We start from the raw sequence: 18,547 nt of genomic DNA on the forward strand, positions 1-18,547 counted from the left end.
GTCTCACAAATTTTACATCAGTGTCAAAAAGAGCTTGTTTTTACATTATAGTTGACTGTTTTCTAACTTTGACAGCTCTGCATAAATATCAAGATGATCTAAATGGAAATTGAATGAGCTAAATATTTTGTCTGGACAGGGCCACAGTTCACATAGTAAGAGAAAATGACAGCAACAACAACGAACTTAGGGACATAAGGAGCATGCAGACTCAAAAAATATTTACTAATACAAATAGGCTACACGAAGACAGAAATAATAAGAAAATAAGGAATAATAAATCATATATACTATTTAGAGAGAGATTTTAGTTATATTATTGTATTATAATTGCAGTATTTATCATTTTCATTATTCCAGAGTATTATTTTATTTGCATAGTATGTAATTATGGGTTCAAAAATCCTAAGCTATCTACTACATGGCCATAGAACATTGCTTCTCAATGTATGGGTCATGGACCAGCCTAGCCAAGATTATTCAAATGTAAAATTAACAATATATTTTTTTTATTTATCTCCTTAATAACTATTATTGTATAGATATGTTCCCACGACACCAAGTACGTACAGCACTAACGTTAAACGATTTTTTAGCAAGCAGATCAGTTGAGTTGAGAATTTCTCTCTAAAACTTTAACCTCTCTTAGAAAAAAACATGTTGTATTGCTATAAAAAAAATTATAATACTAAACCGTGTATATCTGGTCATTTCATTTTTATTTTATTTTTTTCTGTAATATTGCGGTGACTTGTATTATGACACAGTTAAGGGTTGAGAATCACACGGTCTGGGAGCGCACGCACGCACAGAGATGCGAGTCACGTGAGGCTCTGAACTCAACACTATGGCTTCTGAGGACAACAACATAGTCTCGACTTCTTAGGAAATTATTATGTGGTTATGGCGGTCCTTAAAGTACTGGAAATACAATTTATACATCCAGCGAACATGGGACTTTGCATCGTAACGGCAGCTTTTCCAGAGCTCAGTTGCTGACAAGCAGCAAACAGTGCAGAGGTGAGCAACAACAACAGCTAGATGCACTGTTCTCCTTTCCAAATGTTTGCTTAACGGTAACGTTAGTGATTGTGTATTTACATCAGCCTAACAGGTTGCCCTTTGATTTAATGTATAGAGCAGTGCTACTCTGAGTAACTTTACAGGCGAGTACTGACAGAACTGCACCATTTCCTTATCCCCTGGGCAGTTTTAAGAGGAACTGAAAATGTTACCGAATTTATGTAGCCTAATAATACATTTTATCGCTCGATATTTTCAGTTGATTAGGTTATGGATTATGATGTGATTATGATTGTAGTTATTCTGCTGAAGTGTTTTAGAACAGTCACGGAGTAATGACATTTTGCGTGATGACATCAGGAACTGTTACTTCCCTCGACAAATCATTACGTTAGTTGTTGCTGAGCGAAGATGGTTTGATCTGCAAGCTTCTACAGTGCAAACATATGGACACCTACATTTATTAAATATCACATATTTTAATTTTTATATGCATAACATTATTTGTATAATAAAATAATTATAAAATGATTCAAGTTTGTAAAATATTATAAAGTCACAATGTTTTAAAGTTTTATTTTACACTAATTTACATCTGTAGCTTACGTCATAAGCTTTACATTTAAATGTTGTAATAATTTTAGTTTGTTTGAGTACTGCATTATTGTCATACAGTGTTGAGTGGATACTGAAATGTAAAATGGCTTTTTAAGATCATCTAGAGTAGTCTACAGTAACTTATATATTTCGTGTCACCGGACTTGCGCACCGTACATTACTTAAGTTTACCATAGTATATTACTCAAGTTTGCAGTCTTTTGCAGTGGATATAATACACATTTCCAGGTGTTTCCTAAAAAGTTATTGTTTTATGCCATGAGATTGAGCATATGTGGTATACAGTATGCATGTCTACAAAAAATAGTATCTTTAATGCTTTTTATTTTACTTCTTGTCATTCCTGACATTTTCTTAGCTTCTTATAGGGGGCGTACAAAGGCCACAGTCTGATTTACTGAAAGAGATCATGGAGTGGTTAGCACCAGCTTTGGAGAGGGACCTGGGTATTGATCAGCGGCAGACTGGACCCAGTCAGCGACCCAATGAACTGGTGGTCCTGGTCCCAACTCGCTGGGTAATGGCCCTGAGAAACAGGAGAGTTACTCGCTGTGCAAGATATGAGTGCTTTAGTGAGGGGGAAATATGCACACTTCTCCAGCGCTCTCAGATGAAATTGCCATCTGGTTGGACACGTGTTTGTATCCAAGGCCTTAGAAAGCGTAAACTGGGATACCGATTAGCTAGGGAGCCAGGCTGCCATGGGGAGGGACTCTCTCAGGACTCTTTCATGACTCTGATGCAGGGGGTCTCCCAGTCTAATTTAAGGTACATTACTCTGTCTTTACTATGTTTTTTATGAGAATAATATGCTTGCATAATTGTTGTATTTAATTCTGTTTATCAAATTAATCTGTTAAAATGTATCTTTTATTGTGATGTATAACAAACTACGTATGTTTTTTGTTGTTGTTGTTGCTGATAGAATTGGATATTTAATTTTGCTTGCTCTTTTGTACTAGTTTTACATTTAGATTGCCTTTGCCATATCTAATGTTCACTTCAAGTTATTCTTTAAAAGATGTAATAATTTAATAACACTGTTTAATATAATCTTAAGCAAATATCAAATTGAATAATATCCATTTTTCATGCTCGATATTATGATGTCGTGAGAAATCTATTGTGGTGTTAATTTTTATTCTATTTGCCAAGCAATACACATTTGGTGAATTAGTGTTTTCTTGTCATATCTTATGTTGAGTTTTTTTCTCTGCATTTCTTTTCTTCAGAAATCTGTGGCATGAAGCTTACATGAATCATGTGCAACCATATGCAGATTTGATTGAGCAGACACCTGTTTTGGCCATAGATGCTGTTCGCCAAGCCTTGCAGAAACTGTTTTGCTCCGCCTTTATCTCTACCGATCGAGTGTCACCGTCCCTCTCTCCAGCCAAAGAGAAGGAGAAAGACTGCCCATTCCCATCCAGCAGCTCATCCCCCAAACAAATTACTGACAGTGTGTGTCCAAATGTGCTTCCTGTAGAATGCTTGTTGGAGTCAGAAGAGATTCTTTATGTAGTTTTCCCATACACGCAGTACACTGTTCATGATATTGTCACCTACAGTCCAGCTAAGCTGGCTAACAGCCACGCTAAGATATTGTTCATTTTGTACCAACTACTCATAGCAATGCGCGAATGTCATGCCTCAGGGCTATTGTGTGGTGAACTCTCCTTACTTGACATTGCAGTTGATGAGCAACTCTGCAGTCGCCTAAAGATCTCACTGGCACATTATGAAAAGTTTGGAGAATACAGGGGTGAGGTGCCATATGCATTAGGAAGTAGAGTGCCAACAAGTGTTACAGCAAAAGAGAATCAGAGTCAAAACTGTGGTGTGAGTGAACAGCTTTGTCAAAATTGTCTGGATGAACTAAAATCTCTGGTCCTAGACTGGGTCAACGGTCGAGTCAGCAACTTCCAATATTTGATGGAATTAAATCGACTGGCAGGGAGGCGTGAGGGAGACCCAAACTATCACCCAGTTTTACCTTGGGTGGTCGATTTTACTGTGCCATATGGAAGGTTTCGGGATCTCAGGAAGTCGAAATTTCGTCTGAATAAGGGCGATAAACAACTGGACTTCACATATGAAATGACCAAAGAAGCACTAGCAGCAGCTAATGGAAGTGGTGGAAGCAATTTTGCCTCAGATATTGGTGGACTTGTTGTACCTGGTGGCTCAGGACAGTCGGATCACCTCCATGTTCCCCATCATATCTCAGATGTTCTGTCAGACATCACTTATTATGTCTACAAAGCTAGACAGACACCCAAATCTGTACTGTGTAGCCATGTTCGTTCCCAGTGGGAACCCAATGAATATCCAGCTAGTATGGAACGTATTCAGAGTTGGACCCCAGATGAATGCATCCCAGAATTTTTCACTGATCCTTCTATATTCCACTCCATTCACCCAGACATGCCAGACCTTGATGTACCTCCATGGTGTAACTCCTGTGAAGAGTTTATTGCTGTGCATAGACAACTCTTAGAGAGTCGAGAAGTGTCTCAACAGTTGCATCACTGGATCGACCTAACATTTGGCTATAAGCTATCAGGTAAAGAAGCAGTCAAAGCTAAGAATGTGTGCTTGCACTTGGTGGATAACCACACCCATCTCACCAGCTATGGAGTTGTGCAACTGTTTGAACACCCTCACCCACCTCGTCTTGCACCTTACCAGTATTCAACTCCAGAACCTCCTCATTTTGGTCCTGTGAAAGTAACAACATGGCAGATTCCACCACTTGAAACCATGCTGGATGGTGTGGATGGATTGGTCCCAGAAGCAACAGGATGTGAATCCAGTGGCTGGTCAGTGGTAGGCAGGGATGAGGAGCTTGAACACGCAATGGAAGCCCTTGACTTAAGTGGTTCATCATCATCATCATCTTCTGTTCCAATCCCTTTGGTTTCTGGTGGTGGAAAGACCAGTGGGGAGAGTGCTTCTTTGGTTGTGTCTCCTTCCCATGGTTCTCTCCCTGGTGAAACACCTGGAAATGTCACAAATACCCTAGGATCAGGAATTAGAGCATCTATGCTTCACAGAGCAGCCTCTATTAGTAAAAAGCCCGAAGCTTCTAATTTTGAAAATTTCAAGATAAGCCTGCCAGAGGGATTCAAACCTCTGCAGCCTTTGGAAGAGTTAGAAAAGCTCAACAACTTCTTGGTGAAAGGTCTTCATTCCCAAGTCCATCATACAATAGATCTTGACATGAACAAGAAAGTCCTGAGACCTGTACTGAAAGTTCCTCTGTCATTCACAGATCTTTTTCAGAGAGATATGCAAGCCTTGGGTGTTCTCATCGCTGAGATCTTTTATTCCTCCAAACTGCGAGGACTGAGTCCCGGAACACATTTGAGTGATCGGTTTCAAGCAGTATTGAAGCTATGCTTTACAAACCTTCGAGATGTCCCACTACCACTCCATCATGCACTAGAGACTCTTCTGCAGGTCCGCAAGCATTGTTCCAAGACAGAAATGTTCACAATACACCAACAAGGGCTGCCGTTTCTGTTCAAATATGACCCTATTTGTGAGGGTCTTCCACCACCAAACCCTTGGCAACTGCTTAGTCCTGTTCTGTCCCCTCTACCCTTTCCAGCATATTTCCCAACACTGCATAGATTCATATTCTCTTACCACTCCAAGATGGAGTCCATTAACAGTGCTCAGGGCCGTGACATTGTCTTCAACTTATGGCAACAGTTGGAGACGCTTCTAAAGGGTGGCATAACTGCAGAGGGGCTTGAAATTCTTCTACCCTTTGTGCTTTCTTTGATGTTAGAGGAGTCCACTGCTGTTTATGCAGCCTGGTACTTATTTGAGCCTGTGTCCAGGGTTCTTGGGCCTCGCAATGCCTCCAAGTACCTACTAAAGCCTCTGGTAGAGGTGTACGAGAATCCCAGATGCCTTCGAGGCCGCTTCTACCTCTACACAGATTGCTTTGTGTTGCAGCTTATCGTAAGGCTTGGTTTGCAGGCCTTTCTTTCCAGCCTTCTTCCACATGTTCTGCAGGTCATCACTGGCTTTGAAAGCTGCAATACAGCTGGAGGGACTGAATGGGAGGGCTTAAAAGTTTTAAGGGGAGCTGCTGGTGCCTTAGATGAAGAAGAGGAGGACTATGAGTGTGAGGATGGGAGGTCATCTACTGCCACATCTTCTGGCAAAGTCGGAGGAGGCAGTGGAGGTGGTAGTGGAGGCGTTGGGGTTGTTGGAGACCAAGGACTTGTGGATTACTCCTCAGGCATCAGTCTCAATGACCAGGTTTTTCTGACTGAAGGTGAGGACTTTCAGAATGGCTTTTATGTGAATAATAATGCATCTGGAGCAACAATAATGCTTTCCGCCAAACAGCAGAACCAAAGCCCATCTAATAAAGACCAAGACCAGGAATCTCTCAGTGTGGGTAAACTAAGCGACAAGAGCAGTGCTAGTGAGGTGTCCATTGGAGACCGGGCAAGTTTAAAATCAGCTGACAGCTGTCAGGACCTGAAGCAAGCTAGTGATGGTGAGGATGGTGGAGAGCTTGAGGATGAGGAGGAGACAGTGGAAGATCGAGAGATTACAGTGCAAAGGTTGCCCAGTCTAGAGATTCTAGAGTCTGAGGCAACCGTGGCCACACTTGAGGGAGACATCATGAATGGAATTGTGCAAGAAGATGAAGAGAAAACCATGGAGGAAGAAGAGACCGAACATGACACTTTAGAGGACTCTGAGGAAAAAGAACACAAAATATTGTTAGGTTAGTTAAAACAGGTCTATATTTTTGGTCATTTTTAATGCATTTGATTTATTTGTACATCTTTAATATTCAGACAATATTTTACAATATTCAACAGTACACTTGAATTATACAATATAAATACATTATCTTTTCCAGACACTGTTTGCAAAACTGTCAGATGGCTGTCTGCAAAACTTGGTCCGACACTGACATCTCGATTCATCGCTAGGAACCTGCTGCGATTACTTACTTCATGCTATATAGGTACATCTACAATTTCTTAACTGACATTTATCTCTGTATTATAAGATTCTTGGTGGTTTTGGCTTTGAACATTTGTCATAATGGTCTCTGTTAAAAATAATCTTTTTGTGTTTTAAGGTCTTGACAAACACCAGTTTATTCTCACTACGAATGAGGAAAATAGCCTTGAGAGCATAGGAAGTGTATATGAAAAGAAACCAGTTGTTGGTGACCAGACTGCAAGACCAGTTCTCGAGTGTCTTATTTACATAGCGCATCTCTACGGAGAACCAGTGTTGACATACCAATATCTACCTTACATTGGTTACCTGGTAACTAAAGTTCTTGAATCTAAAATTCTATGGAAAAATTATGTTTTGCAAAAAATAGCCTGGCAAACTCTATTGATTTCTGCTCCCTTAAAAACTTGCAGGTCTCTCCACCTTCTTTTTGCCGTTTGAACACTCGAAAGGAGGCTGGGCTTTTGGGTGCTGCAGTACTCACTCAGAAGATTATAGTGTTCCTGTCAGACACCACTCTAATGGATATGCTGATGAAGATCAACCAGGAGGTTCTGCTGCCCCTGCTGGATTTGTTAACATCAACTAAGATGGGGTAAAAGCTTACTTGTAGTGCATCAGTCAGGGTCAAGAAGTTAAAACTTCCCATGAGAATCAGAGCTGCCCTCTGCTGTGCTCCACGTGGGCTAAAATGGCTTATTCTCTGTGTTCAGCTTTCCTAGTGGAGTGCAGACTCGTTCTGCATTGTGTCTGAAGACTCTGAGCCTTATGGCACTGATCTGCCTGCGTATTGGCCGAGAGATGGTACAGCAGCACATGGCAGAAACTCTCCGTAGGTTCTTCCATGTTTTCTCCTTCCTGAACTGTCTGCAAAATCAGGTAACCAAAGACAATTTATTTTAATTTAATGTTATTTAACCTTTATTTAACCAAGCAAGTCACAATGAATTCTTATTTTCAACTAAATATATTTTTTCCAACAAAGTGTTTGGTTAACCATATTTTTCTAAATGAAATAAAATTCATAAATGTTTGGAACCACTTGTGTAGGGGTGTGTAAATAATGACCGTATTTTCATTTTTGGGTGAACTATCCCTTTAATACTTGGCACCGTTACTCAAATATATATAGTGATATAAATGACTATTCTTTATGTGCAGATGGGAAGTGCCCCACGTAGGGAGGTTGGAGACTGCACATACCTAGACGTGTGCATTCCAGATGGAACAGTGGTTACTTGTGAGCTTGGGGTTTTGGAGGAACTTCAGGCTGTGTTTAATCCTGAAATGGCTTATGCATCTTATATTCCTTTTTACTGTCTCATTGGTAAAACACATTTCTACTGGTTAGCTTAACAAGCACATCTCGTAAGCATTGTTAAAGGTGTTCTACTCATTTGTTGTTGTTTTTTTAAGGTGATGCAGCCATTCGCAAACTGGTTCTTAATCATGAGCTAGTTTGGAGTCTTGCCCAATCATATCATGAACGAGCAAGTCCAGGTAGCCCAGAAGCCAACTTAGTTGGAGGACAAAGAACATCTGCTACAGGCCTCTCTCCTAGCATGAGCCGCCATGTGGGTCGTAGTCCATTCCCTGCTCCCTCGTCCACTTCCACACCACTAGGTGGAGACATCCTGCCTGAGTCAGGAACCTTTGGCAGTCATCTGGTGGGAAACCGTATCCAGGTACTCCGGGACACCGAAGCCTGTGGGAGTCCAAACTTGTCCTCTTTGGAAACATGGACACGCCCTTACGGTAGCAATGCTCCCCAGACGAGTCTAGCCACCACTGCACTTTCCTCAGCTGGACCTTCTTTCTCTCACTCCTCATACTCTTGGGTCCTGGGACCCACTCCTGAGGACAGCGCACTGAAACAGGACCTCCCACGCAGCAGCCGCTCCCTGCAAGGTAACTGGCTTGCATACTGGCAGTATGAGATCGGCCTTAATCAGCAGGACTTGCACTTCCACTTCCACCAGATCCGTCTCCAGAGTTTCTTGGGTCACTCCGGCACTGCAAAATGTCTGGCTCCACTAGCAGGGGAGGACTACTTCCTGTCTGGGAGTAAAGACAAAACTGTAAAGCTGTGGCCGCTTTATAACCACGGTGATGGCACACGAGAGGTTGAACCCCGACTCACATATGCAGAGCACCGCAAATCTGTATTTTATGTTGGCCAGCTAGAGGCCTTACAGGAAGTGGTGAGCTGTGATGGTACTGTGCATCTGTGGGATCAATTCACAGGTGAGGAAGTAATTATACATCTGTAGTATTACTAACCTTTTGTGGTATATTGCATGTTAATAGTTAATTTTTGTGTGATTAACCTTTTGTTTTGTTTTTGCATTCATATGAGAGTAACATTTTATGTTTCTTCATTCAACTCATGCCTTTACTAATTTATTTTTGCTACTAATGATGTAGATTTATGCATTGTTTACCCTCGTCCCTGATCTAGACTTACAATTTTACACTTTGTAAATCCATCATTAAAATATAAATGATTAATTTAACAATAAAAAACAACGCACATTAAATTTACAATACATTTATTATTATTTCAACATATCTTCATTATTCATTAATTCAAATATTTACTGAAATGGTTTTATTCCATTTTTTTTTTAAATTACGATTGTTCTAGTGTCACCAGTGAAATATGAGATCCAATTAAGCTGTAATTTTGGCAAAGGATGCAAAAAGAATAAAAATATTTAATTTCCTGCATTTTGGATGCATAAAATGGTAGCTGTTACATTAGCCATAGGATGACAAAGGAGTATGCCATTTTATTACAGACAACTGTAATTTCCATCACAGAACGCTATTATTAATATAATCATTATATTTACTAAACGTATACATTACAATTTCCATTATAGAGAAGTTTACAGTTCTTGTACAGATTGTGTGATTTGACTATGTCTACGATTGTTCTAGTGTCACCAGTGAAATATGAGATCCAATTAAGCTGTAATTTTGGCAAGGGATGCAAAAAGAATAAAAATATTTAATTTCCTGCATTTTGGATGCATAAAATGGTAGCTGTTACATTAGCCATAGGATGACAAAGGAGTATGCCATTTTATTACAGACAACTGTAATTTCCATCACAGAACGCTATTATTAATATAATCATTGTATTTACTAAACGTATACATTACAATTTCCATTACAGAGAAGTTTACAGTTCTTGTACAGATTGTGTGATTTGACTATGTCTGTCTGGCCAACAGATTTAACATGATCCTTGTTTGGCTCTCTCTCTTTCTCATATGACTAGGTACGAATATACGCTGTAATGAACCTCTGGATGGGAAGAACCCAATCACAGCTGTCACCACAATGCCTGCTCCTCACTGCAGCGTAGTGTTTGCTAGCGCTGATTCTGTGCTGCGCTTCATAGACCCGCGCAAACCTGGCTTGCAGGTACTGCTCAGTCCTCTGTCATCCAGTCATTTTAGATTATTATTACCTGTCATTATAGTGGCCAGGCTGTTGTTTTTTCCCTCCCTCAATGCTCATTATTTGCTAGTTAGGACCATGTTATTTTTCTGTTGACAGCATGAGTTCCGTCTAGCCTACAGTAACATGAGTGCTGGGCTGATCCGCTGCCTGGCTGTCAGTCCGGGGGGACGCACTGTGGCGGCAGGTTTCTCCACTGGATTCATAGTGCTGCTGGATGCAAGAACGGGTCTGGTGCTAAGAGGCTGGACTGGTCACGAGGGAGATATACTGCAAATGAAAGTGAGTATGCATGTCCTTGGTTAATGTGTAATGCACGATTGCATTCTCTGATGTCCTTTGATGTTTTCTCAGTTCACATGCTTGTAAACAATAATTGCGCCTTTATTGATATTAGGGAATTGTATGTAATATGGAGACAGACTGTTTATAAAAACTGTGAATCGTATTGTTTACTTCTCTTGCACACATCATGAGTTATTAGTCCAATTGTACAGGATTAGATCTACTGCATGGACCAGAAATCACGAGGGTCGAGTGGATTATGGGAAATGGACTGATTCACATCATGTCTGGGATGTCTTGACTCACATCAATATTTAGAATTTCAGTATGATGAGTAAAACGTGTACGTTGTTAGTTTGTTCAGATGCAGTCAACAAGCGACTAGAACTAGGCAAACTTTATTTAACCCTGATTTGTGGGGTCAAAGGTCTGTCTCTGCCACCAGAGGCCCATGTTTGGGCAAATATAGACACGAGTTACTCATTAGGACAAAATCTATGAGCTTTGCAGATTGTCGCACAATTACTTTATTATTCTTGACTCTATTAGGAAATGGATGAACCTTAGCAGGGTTCAACAATATTTAGCAGGGTTCCTGCTGCCCTGAGGCAAGTGTGAGGGAGATTTGGGCTGCTGCTGTGTTGCTACTGATAATCTCACATTTATGGATATGGTACATCCATTTTTTATGCCTTTATGAATTTAAAAGTTAGTGTTTCTGACGCTCTTATAATTCTTGTCATTTTCTGCTCATTAGTCATAAGATAATTTTGTCTGGCTGGATAACAGATTTTTGCAAAACATGACTTGTAAGATTCATATAATTCATAATTTTAAATCATCTGCCAGGATACATTTAAATTTCAATTCCAAAATGTCAGTACAGACATTTATAATGTTACAAAAAGATTCCAATATTAAATAAATGCTGTTCTTTTCAACTTGCTATTCATCAAAGAAGCCTTGGTAAGAGACTTCTTTTAAAAACATTTACAAATCTAATTGACCCCAAATTTTTAATCATTCTTTTATATTTGGGCCAGTGAAAATGTTGACGCAACAAGTAAAAAAAATCTGGGTCTGGGTCATTTAAAAATGCTGACACTTCCCCACCTGTTTGTTACTTGACCGTGATTTTTTTAATTTTGTAGGCAACAGACGGAAATTTGCTCGTTACTTCTTCATCCGACCACACATTGACCGTTTGGAAAGATGTGGAGCACAAGCCACTACACCAGTACAGGACTCCCTCCGACCCCATACATGCATTTGATCTTTACGGTGCTGAGATTGTGGCAGGAACTGTTGCCAACAAAATCGGGGTGTACTCCATTCTGGACAGCACAGCTAACCTGGCGGGATCCACCAAGCTCAGCTCAGAGAACTTTCGTGGGACCCTCACAAGTCTTTCTGTGCTGCCCACCAAGAGGCTTCTGCTGCTCGGATCTGACAACGGTGCCATCAGGCTGCTGGCTTAAACTAACTAGTATTGTGTTGCTTTTTTAATATATTCCTTGTGCCACTTTTGGCTCCTTCCCCAGAATGAAACAATCTTGCCAACCATGCACAAAGAAATCGTTTTTTTTTTAGTCGTAGAAGGAGCAAGCCTGATATTTCCATATTAACCTCACTGAAAAAGAACCCGCAACTTTGCTTAGTAAGTGACCAAAACTGAATTTTGCCTCTGATTCATACAATCATAAGAATTGTCTTTTTTATGATTTTTAGGGTTCATGTGATATAACTGCACTAGCTGCTTTGTATGTAAGAATCGACTCTGTAAATTCTCTTCAAAAAGTCAAAAGCATGCATGAGATGAGCTGCTCAGGAAAGTTCAAGTGTGGTTCTAGTGTAGCATTTACACTTTCCATTAGATGAGTGAAATCACCAAAAACAACACTGTGAGAATCACAGGTTAGACTATGTTGATCATATCATGATTCGATTCACCAGACTTGCTCAGCAACTATGCAGTATTCATGGTAGACGTTTATAGTGCACCATGTTTGGCACTCTTTTCTATACTACGCAGTACGTTTTTACATCCATGTCATTGAAGCATAATGAACAAAACAAATGTAATCGAAATGTGACCTTGGTCAAGTTCAGGATGACTCTTCGTTCTGTTACTATACACTGACTAAGAGTGTAAACACCTAATATGCAATGGGACGGTCCTAAATCCTGAAAGGGCCTAAAATGTATCTAGACTATTTAGATCTTATTAACCTTGATGATGTATTCATTCATTTGTTTGTCACATCAAACCCAGGTCAAGTGACATGTTACGTTTTACACACAACATACTGTATGTATGCTTGTATATTATACACATCTATATATTAATGAAATATAAGATGTATATCTTTGTTGAGCCTAATGCTTATATCTAAAAGAATACTTTTTTGCAACGCCCTTGAATAGATATGAACTAGAATCAAACCTATTTAATTTATTACTGGAATGCTTTATATAAAACAATATTGTCTCTTGACATTCCATATATAGCTTTAGAACATGTAGTGAGAATTTATTCAGATTTCTAAAACATACATTACTGAGACTCTAATTCACCGCTATATTTTCTGAAACCCATTTGGCTTGAGAATTATGTGTTCTGATATAAGTTCAGGCCTTTATTATAATGTGTTGAAATAGACTGATTAGTGTTCAAGTTTTCATTTCTTAAAGCACATTATTTTATGTTACAAAGTATAGGTTTTCAGCGAATCAGACAATTTGGAAAAGTGGATATTGCTTTATATCTGACTCCTTGTAAGTATTTAAAATTACAATTGGTTGTATTTTACTCAAACAGCTTGATGCTCCTATAATTCATGCTAAAAACATCTGCCTGATATAACATAAGCAACACATTGTCTGAAACCACATTGGCCATTGCTCTTTTGTATTCTATTGTGAGTAAATTTTCTTTTTTTCTTTTTTAAAATGTGACCTTTTTCTATATTCTCACTAAAATGAACCTTTTCAATGATTTAAAGTAAAAGAAATAGATAATAAATGTGTCTTGTATTTTCTTTGGTCAACTGAAAAACAATTTGAATGACCTCCTCATTGATGAATGTGTCCGGTTCGCTCTGTAGATTTTTTTGCTTAGAAACAGAGCACCCACCCACGGAGAGGTTATTCTGATAGGACAAAGTTCATTTGATTGTTTGCAACGTACTGCTTTTCAACTGCTCTCAATTTGGAGATCTTGGCAGATGCCACTGGTTTGTTTTTGTGGCATATAAGAAAGCAATATAAAAGCCCTCTCTATCCAATAACAGTATATTAATATCAGCTTTGGCAGAGCTGACTTGTCATCTCCTTCTCATTTGTGTGCAGTTTTTCTTATGCAGCATGTTTACTCAAACTCAGTGACTGACATTCACTTTCAGCAGCTCAGCAAACTATACAGTTCCAGTTTAGTTTATACTCTACTTCAAACTTCACAGATCCACAAATCTACACACTCGAGTTTGATGTTTGACCCCAAGGTCTCTCGATATTTACATCTATGAAGAGGTAGGTACTAAGAATATATGAGGTAAAGATCAATGAAAGTTGAAATGTAACTGCCTGCTCTGATAGTGCCAACCCCCAAGCCAAGAATTTTCCCATTGCTTATTTTGTGCGTTTCTTTCCTAAATCAGGGCTGGATCCCACAACTGGAGATTTGCGCGGTAAGCACACACTTTTGTTTGTTGTCTTATAAATTTTCTCTGTAAATAGTTGTTTGCAATGGATTTGGTAGATATTGTGTTGAAATATAGAAGTTGATTCTGTTGCCAGCTCTTTGGCTTAGTAAATATGTACATTTCATCTTTGTGATTCGTTGAAGTATAATTATCATTTAATTCCCATAAGAATGTTTTGATATAATGCGTTTTTGAAAATGCAAATTACACAGAGGAGTATCAGTGGTAAAATGCTATAACATTTCCATATCTATTTTTATTATTTTATATATATATATATATATATATATATATAAGTGTATATTGTTTTTCCTGTGATCTCAATTTATTTTAACCTGTAGCTTTAAACAAATGTAAAAGGCTTAACCCTGGAATTATGCAAGAGCTGACAGACCTTTAGCCATGTTAAGCATTTATTGATTATTCGACAATCTGTGAATTTAAAAATAATCCACCTGAAATTGGAGTTCACGTCTATATTTGAAATTTATTGGCGGATTTTAATGCCAGTTGCTGGATTATGGATTTCTGTGCAAGTGAGGAAGACCTACAGGAATTATTTTTGAAAATATTTTCTGTCATCAATAAATTATGTATGAGGGTGCTTCTTGTGCTAACATCTTAACAATAGATCGCAAAATTTGTATTTATGGATGTAATATGTACTTTATCCATAATAATATGTAAAACTAAAGAGTACCTTTGAACAAATGACCAGTGATCAATAAAAAAAAGTATTCCAAATACTTTATAAGTTGTTCTGTTCTTTGGTTTTTAGAGAACCTTTTAGAACATGAACTTGTGTTTTCTGGCATTCCTCCTCCTCTGTTATGCCAAGCAAGGCTGGACGGTAAAGCACTCAACAAATCTCATATTATTTTTTATTTTAAAATGATTTTTTTTTTTTCCAATGAAATGCCATAAATTGCTCCTTTTCACTGCAGGAAGATGCGAAAGAACCAGAGGATGGAAGGGATCCTGTAATTCCTCTCGTCCCACTGATGCCAAGTAAACCCATATCAGTAAGAAGAACCCACAATGCTCAGTGCTCATCCTTAAGGGTATCCACACATTTAGACATTTGACACTCCAATCGCTTTGTCCCGTTTTAGGATTTGGAAGGCACTCTTGACCCCACCATATCAAAAGCACACACGAGTACTCCAGATGGCCTGGAAGCAGATCCTTCAGCCACGGTTCCCTCTCCTGGGCAGAAAGAGGGCTCCTCTGAGGAGGACCTTGATTCGCTCTGTGATGGGGAAATGTCTAGCCAACAGATTAAATTGACCATAGGAAATGGCATTATGAAGCTTGGCCTTTGGTTCCTGGAAAACCTGAAGCCTAGTCCTGAGCAGCCCAATCTCATCATTTCCCCTCTTAGCTTGTCCGTCGCACTCTCACAGCTAGCGCTGGGTAAGTTCAAAATTTACAATAAAAACAAAAAACTCATTGAATAGCAAATGTTTTGGTTTCTGTTCTGTTTTTGCATGCATACATATTACAAACCTGAGACAATCTTCTTGTTTATTTGAATCTCAGGAGCGACAAATGAGACAGAAGAGCTGCTTCTACACCACCTGCATGCAGACGCACTGCCCTGCTACCACACTGCACTCAGCAGCCTCCTGCGCAACTTCCGCAAAAGGAGCCTGTCATTCGCCAGCCGCATCTATCTGCAAACTGGTGAGAGACACGCACATGTAGCTTACACAAAATATATACATTGTCAGCAATTGCCTGCAGATCTATACAGTGGCCCCCCAAAGTTTTTTTTGTGTGCGTGTGTGTGTATATTTAGGTCACTTAAAATCATGTGAATTATGCATTAGTGCATTTATGAAGTAATTTCCCCTTAAGTTCACACATCAACATATTTAATATGTACATTCAGTTTATTTTAAACTACATTAAAAAGTTTGTAGACCAAGCCAGAAAGTTTAAAGTAGTTTTAACAGCTTTAAGTTTGAAGGTTTTAAGTTTGAAATAGTTTTAAGTTTTAGTTTAGTAGTTTTAAAAGCTAGACAGACAGAAAGATAGACGGATGGATGGATGGATGTACTATGCAACGCTATTAATGTTTTTCTTTTCTCTTACCTTCAGGATTTAAAGCAAAACAGGAGTTCATGGAAGATTCTCAGAAACTGTATGACTCAGAGCCAGCCATTTTGACTGATGTCAATGAGATCAATGAATGGGTTAAGAAAGCCACAAATGGGCACATCTCAGAGTTTCTGTCCAGTATTCCTCCCAGCATTGTTATGATGCTGATCAATGCTATGCACTACAAAGGTCAGAACAAACACCTGTTACCAGCAAGTATTTAGCAATTTCCTCTTGTGCTTCAGTGAGTCACGTCAGCATTACTCAGATCCGTTGCATTATCGTTCCCTTGTTATTTCACAAGTGTAAATCAAAAAAGGACCATATAATCCAAGTCTTATTATCTCTCTGACAGGAGAGTGGCTCACCCGCTTTGATCCTCATTTCACCTCAACTGAGCCCTTCTACATAGATGAAAACCAGATTGTTAATGTGGACATGATGCTTGGGCCAAAGTATCCTCTCAGTGTTTTCCCCCACCGTGAGCTGGATGCCCAGGTTACTGCCTTTAAGATGCTACTTCATAAATAGCACTGATTAAATCTCTTTTCCTCACCTTTTCTTCTGCTTTGACCTCTACAGGTTGCTCGATTCCCCTTTAAAGGTGACAGGAGTCTAGTAGTGGTAATGCCAACATCTGGACATGTGAATGTGTCAGCCATTGCAGCTAAGCTCAATATCTCAGATCTGTATATTCGATTGCCACGAGAGAGAAACATGCAAGTCAAACTCCCAAAATTCAAGCTTGATTTCAACCAGGACCTCCAAGAGGCCATGACAAGCATGGGTAAGATGTCTTGGATGTACATTATGACTTGTTAGTAGTTTAACCAGCTATGAGCATCTATACTGTATGTTCAGTTGCCTCATGATCAAGGAGATCACTTTGGATTCATAGTCATTTTACTATTTCTTCCATTTATGTATGCTAACAAATATATAATTCTACTGTAATCCAGGTCTAGGAATGCTATTTAGTCACCCGAAGCTGGACCGCATCTCAGAGGGCCCCTTGTTTGTGTCCAGTGTGCAGCATATGTCCAGTATTGAGATAAACGAAGAAGGAGCAGAGGCAGCGGCCGCAACAAGTGTGGTCATCTCACGTTCCAACCCTACATTTACTGTCAATCAGCCATTTTTCTTTGCCCTAATGGATGACCTGAGCCAAACGCCATTTTTTCTGGGAGTAATTTCCAACCCAAACCCTGGAGCATCCACTATGGTCACAAACCCTGGAAATTCAGATAAAACTAATGACAAGCCAGTATCTTTTGAAGTTGATCCAAAGTAGTTTTCATAGTTTTAGCAGAATGAGTCCGTAAGTGATTTTTGACTGCATAGTTGGTCCCCACTGGGAAGCAAATTAAGGACATATTTTGTAAAAGTACATTGAGGTCTATAAGATAATTTGAAATTACTCCCCCTTATGTGAATTCATGTTGTCCTTGCTAATCTTGTTAAAAAGTCATGATTTTCTTTTTTTAATTAAAGACATTTTTAACAGAAATTCATATGTGTCTCATAAGTGGATTTATTTAATGGGTTAATAGTTCTCCCAAAAATGAAAATTATCATTTTGATTTTATTTTATTTTAGTGAAATATTGCCTTGTTTCAGGTACGATAACAACAATCTGTTAACAGAGATATCACTTTTCAGAATTGTGTCCGATTTTACAAACGTTCTTCAGATTATCACTATTTTTTATAAATACTGGTAAAAATGTACTGGACACAAAATCACAAATCAATAATCAACTGTATTTTATAAATTAAATTGTATTTGTCACATGACAACACTAAGTAGGTTTGTTGATTGTCAGTTTTTCTTATGCTGCAGGGGAAACAACTTTCTTTTAAATTTAAATGATATATCATAATATATCATATGATTTATCTGAGTTATCCGTTTTACACAGAGCACATTGTGGACTGGAAAAAAGAAACAATTGTAGCCTACATTTGTTATATCATTATTTTGAAAGAAGATAGAAACCTTTTTTTTTTTTTACAACTGGGGTGTATAAAATGCATTTTTTATTTTCAGAGCAACATTTTTTTGCAATGTAAAAAAAACTGCAATTATTTAGTTTATTAAGACATTACTCTTATTTTTAAATTAACTTAAAATAAATCTATAAAATTATATAATAATAAACATTAGCACATTAAATAGTTCACAACCTCACAACAAATGATTAAAACATTTTCAGACTCGCAAAACTTACTGAATCAAAAAAGGAATAAAAGTAGTCCGCTTCAAGAAACATTTGTCTCGTCTGTATGGTTTGTATCGCCATAGACATATGTCTATGTGTATCTCTGTCTGTATTTATTTTGACGTTCAGCGGAAGTAGATCG

The 18,547-nt window shown here is 38.6% G+C and overlaps 2 protein-coding genes across 3 annotated transcripts; both read left to right on the forward strand.

Annotated features, from left to right (window-relative positions):
• Window positions 1–792: 792 nt before the first annotated feature.
• wdr81 (WD repeat domain 81) lies at window positions 793–13,408 on the forward strand. 2 transcript variants are annotated; one of them, XM_039670665.2, is made up of 12 exons: window positions 793–1,020; window positions 2,000–2,409; window positions 2,874–6,391; window positions 6,530–6,637; window positions 6,755–6,948; window positions 7,050–7,231; window positions 7,350–7,515; window positions 7,798–7,963; window positions 8,053–8,880; window positions 9,920–10,065; window positions 10,201–10,383; window positions 11,538–13,408. In XM_039670665.2, exons 2-12 carry the CDS (start codon window positions 2,051–2,053, stop codon window positions 11,862–11,864), a joined length of 6,177 nt encoding a protein of 2,058 aa, XP_039526599.2. In that variant the 5' UTR covers window positions 793–1,020; window positions 2,000–2,050; the 3' UTR covers window positions 11,865–13,408. The 2 variants fall into 2 exon arrangements, with proteins under 2 accessions (XP_039526599.2, XP_039526600.2); XM_039670666.2 differs by having other exon boundaries at window positions 2,010–2,409.
• A 527-nt stretch (window positions 13,409–13,935) lies between these two features.
• Window positions 13,936–17,698, forward strand: serpinf2b (serpin peptidase inhibitor, clade F (alpha-2 antiplasmin, pigment epithelium derived factor), member 2b). Its single transcript, XM_039670675.2, has 9 exons — window positions 13,936–14,072; window positions 14,866–14,937; window positions 15,032–15,109; window positions 15,200–15,500; window positions 15,627–15,770; window positions 16,188–16,376; window positions 16,543–16,685; window positions 16,770–16,974; window positions 17,147–17,698. Exons 2-9 carry the CDS (start codon window positions 14,881–14,883, stop codon window positions 17,476–17,478), a joined length of 1,449 nt encoding a protein of 482 aa, XP_039526609.2. The 5' UTR covers window positions 13,936–14,072; window positions 14,866–14,880; the 3' UTR covers window positions 17,479–17,698.
• Window positions 17,699–18,547: the final 849 nt, after the last annotated feature.

The sequence above is a fragment of the Pimephales promelas genome, chromosome 16, assembly GCF_988280905.1.
Source record: "Pimephales promelas chromosome 16, fPimPro1.hap1.1, whole genome shotgun sequence".
Classification (NCBI taxonomy): Eukaryota; Metazoa; Chordata; class Actinopteri; order Cypriniformes; family Leuciscidae; genus Pimephales; species Pimephales promelas.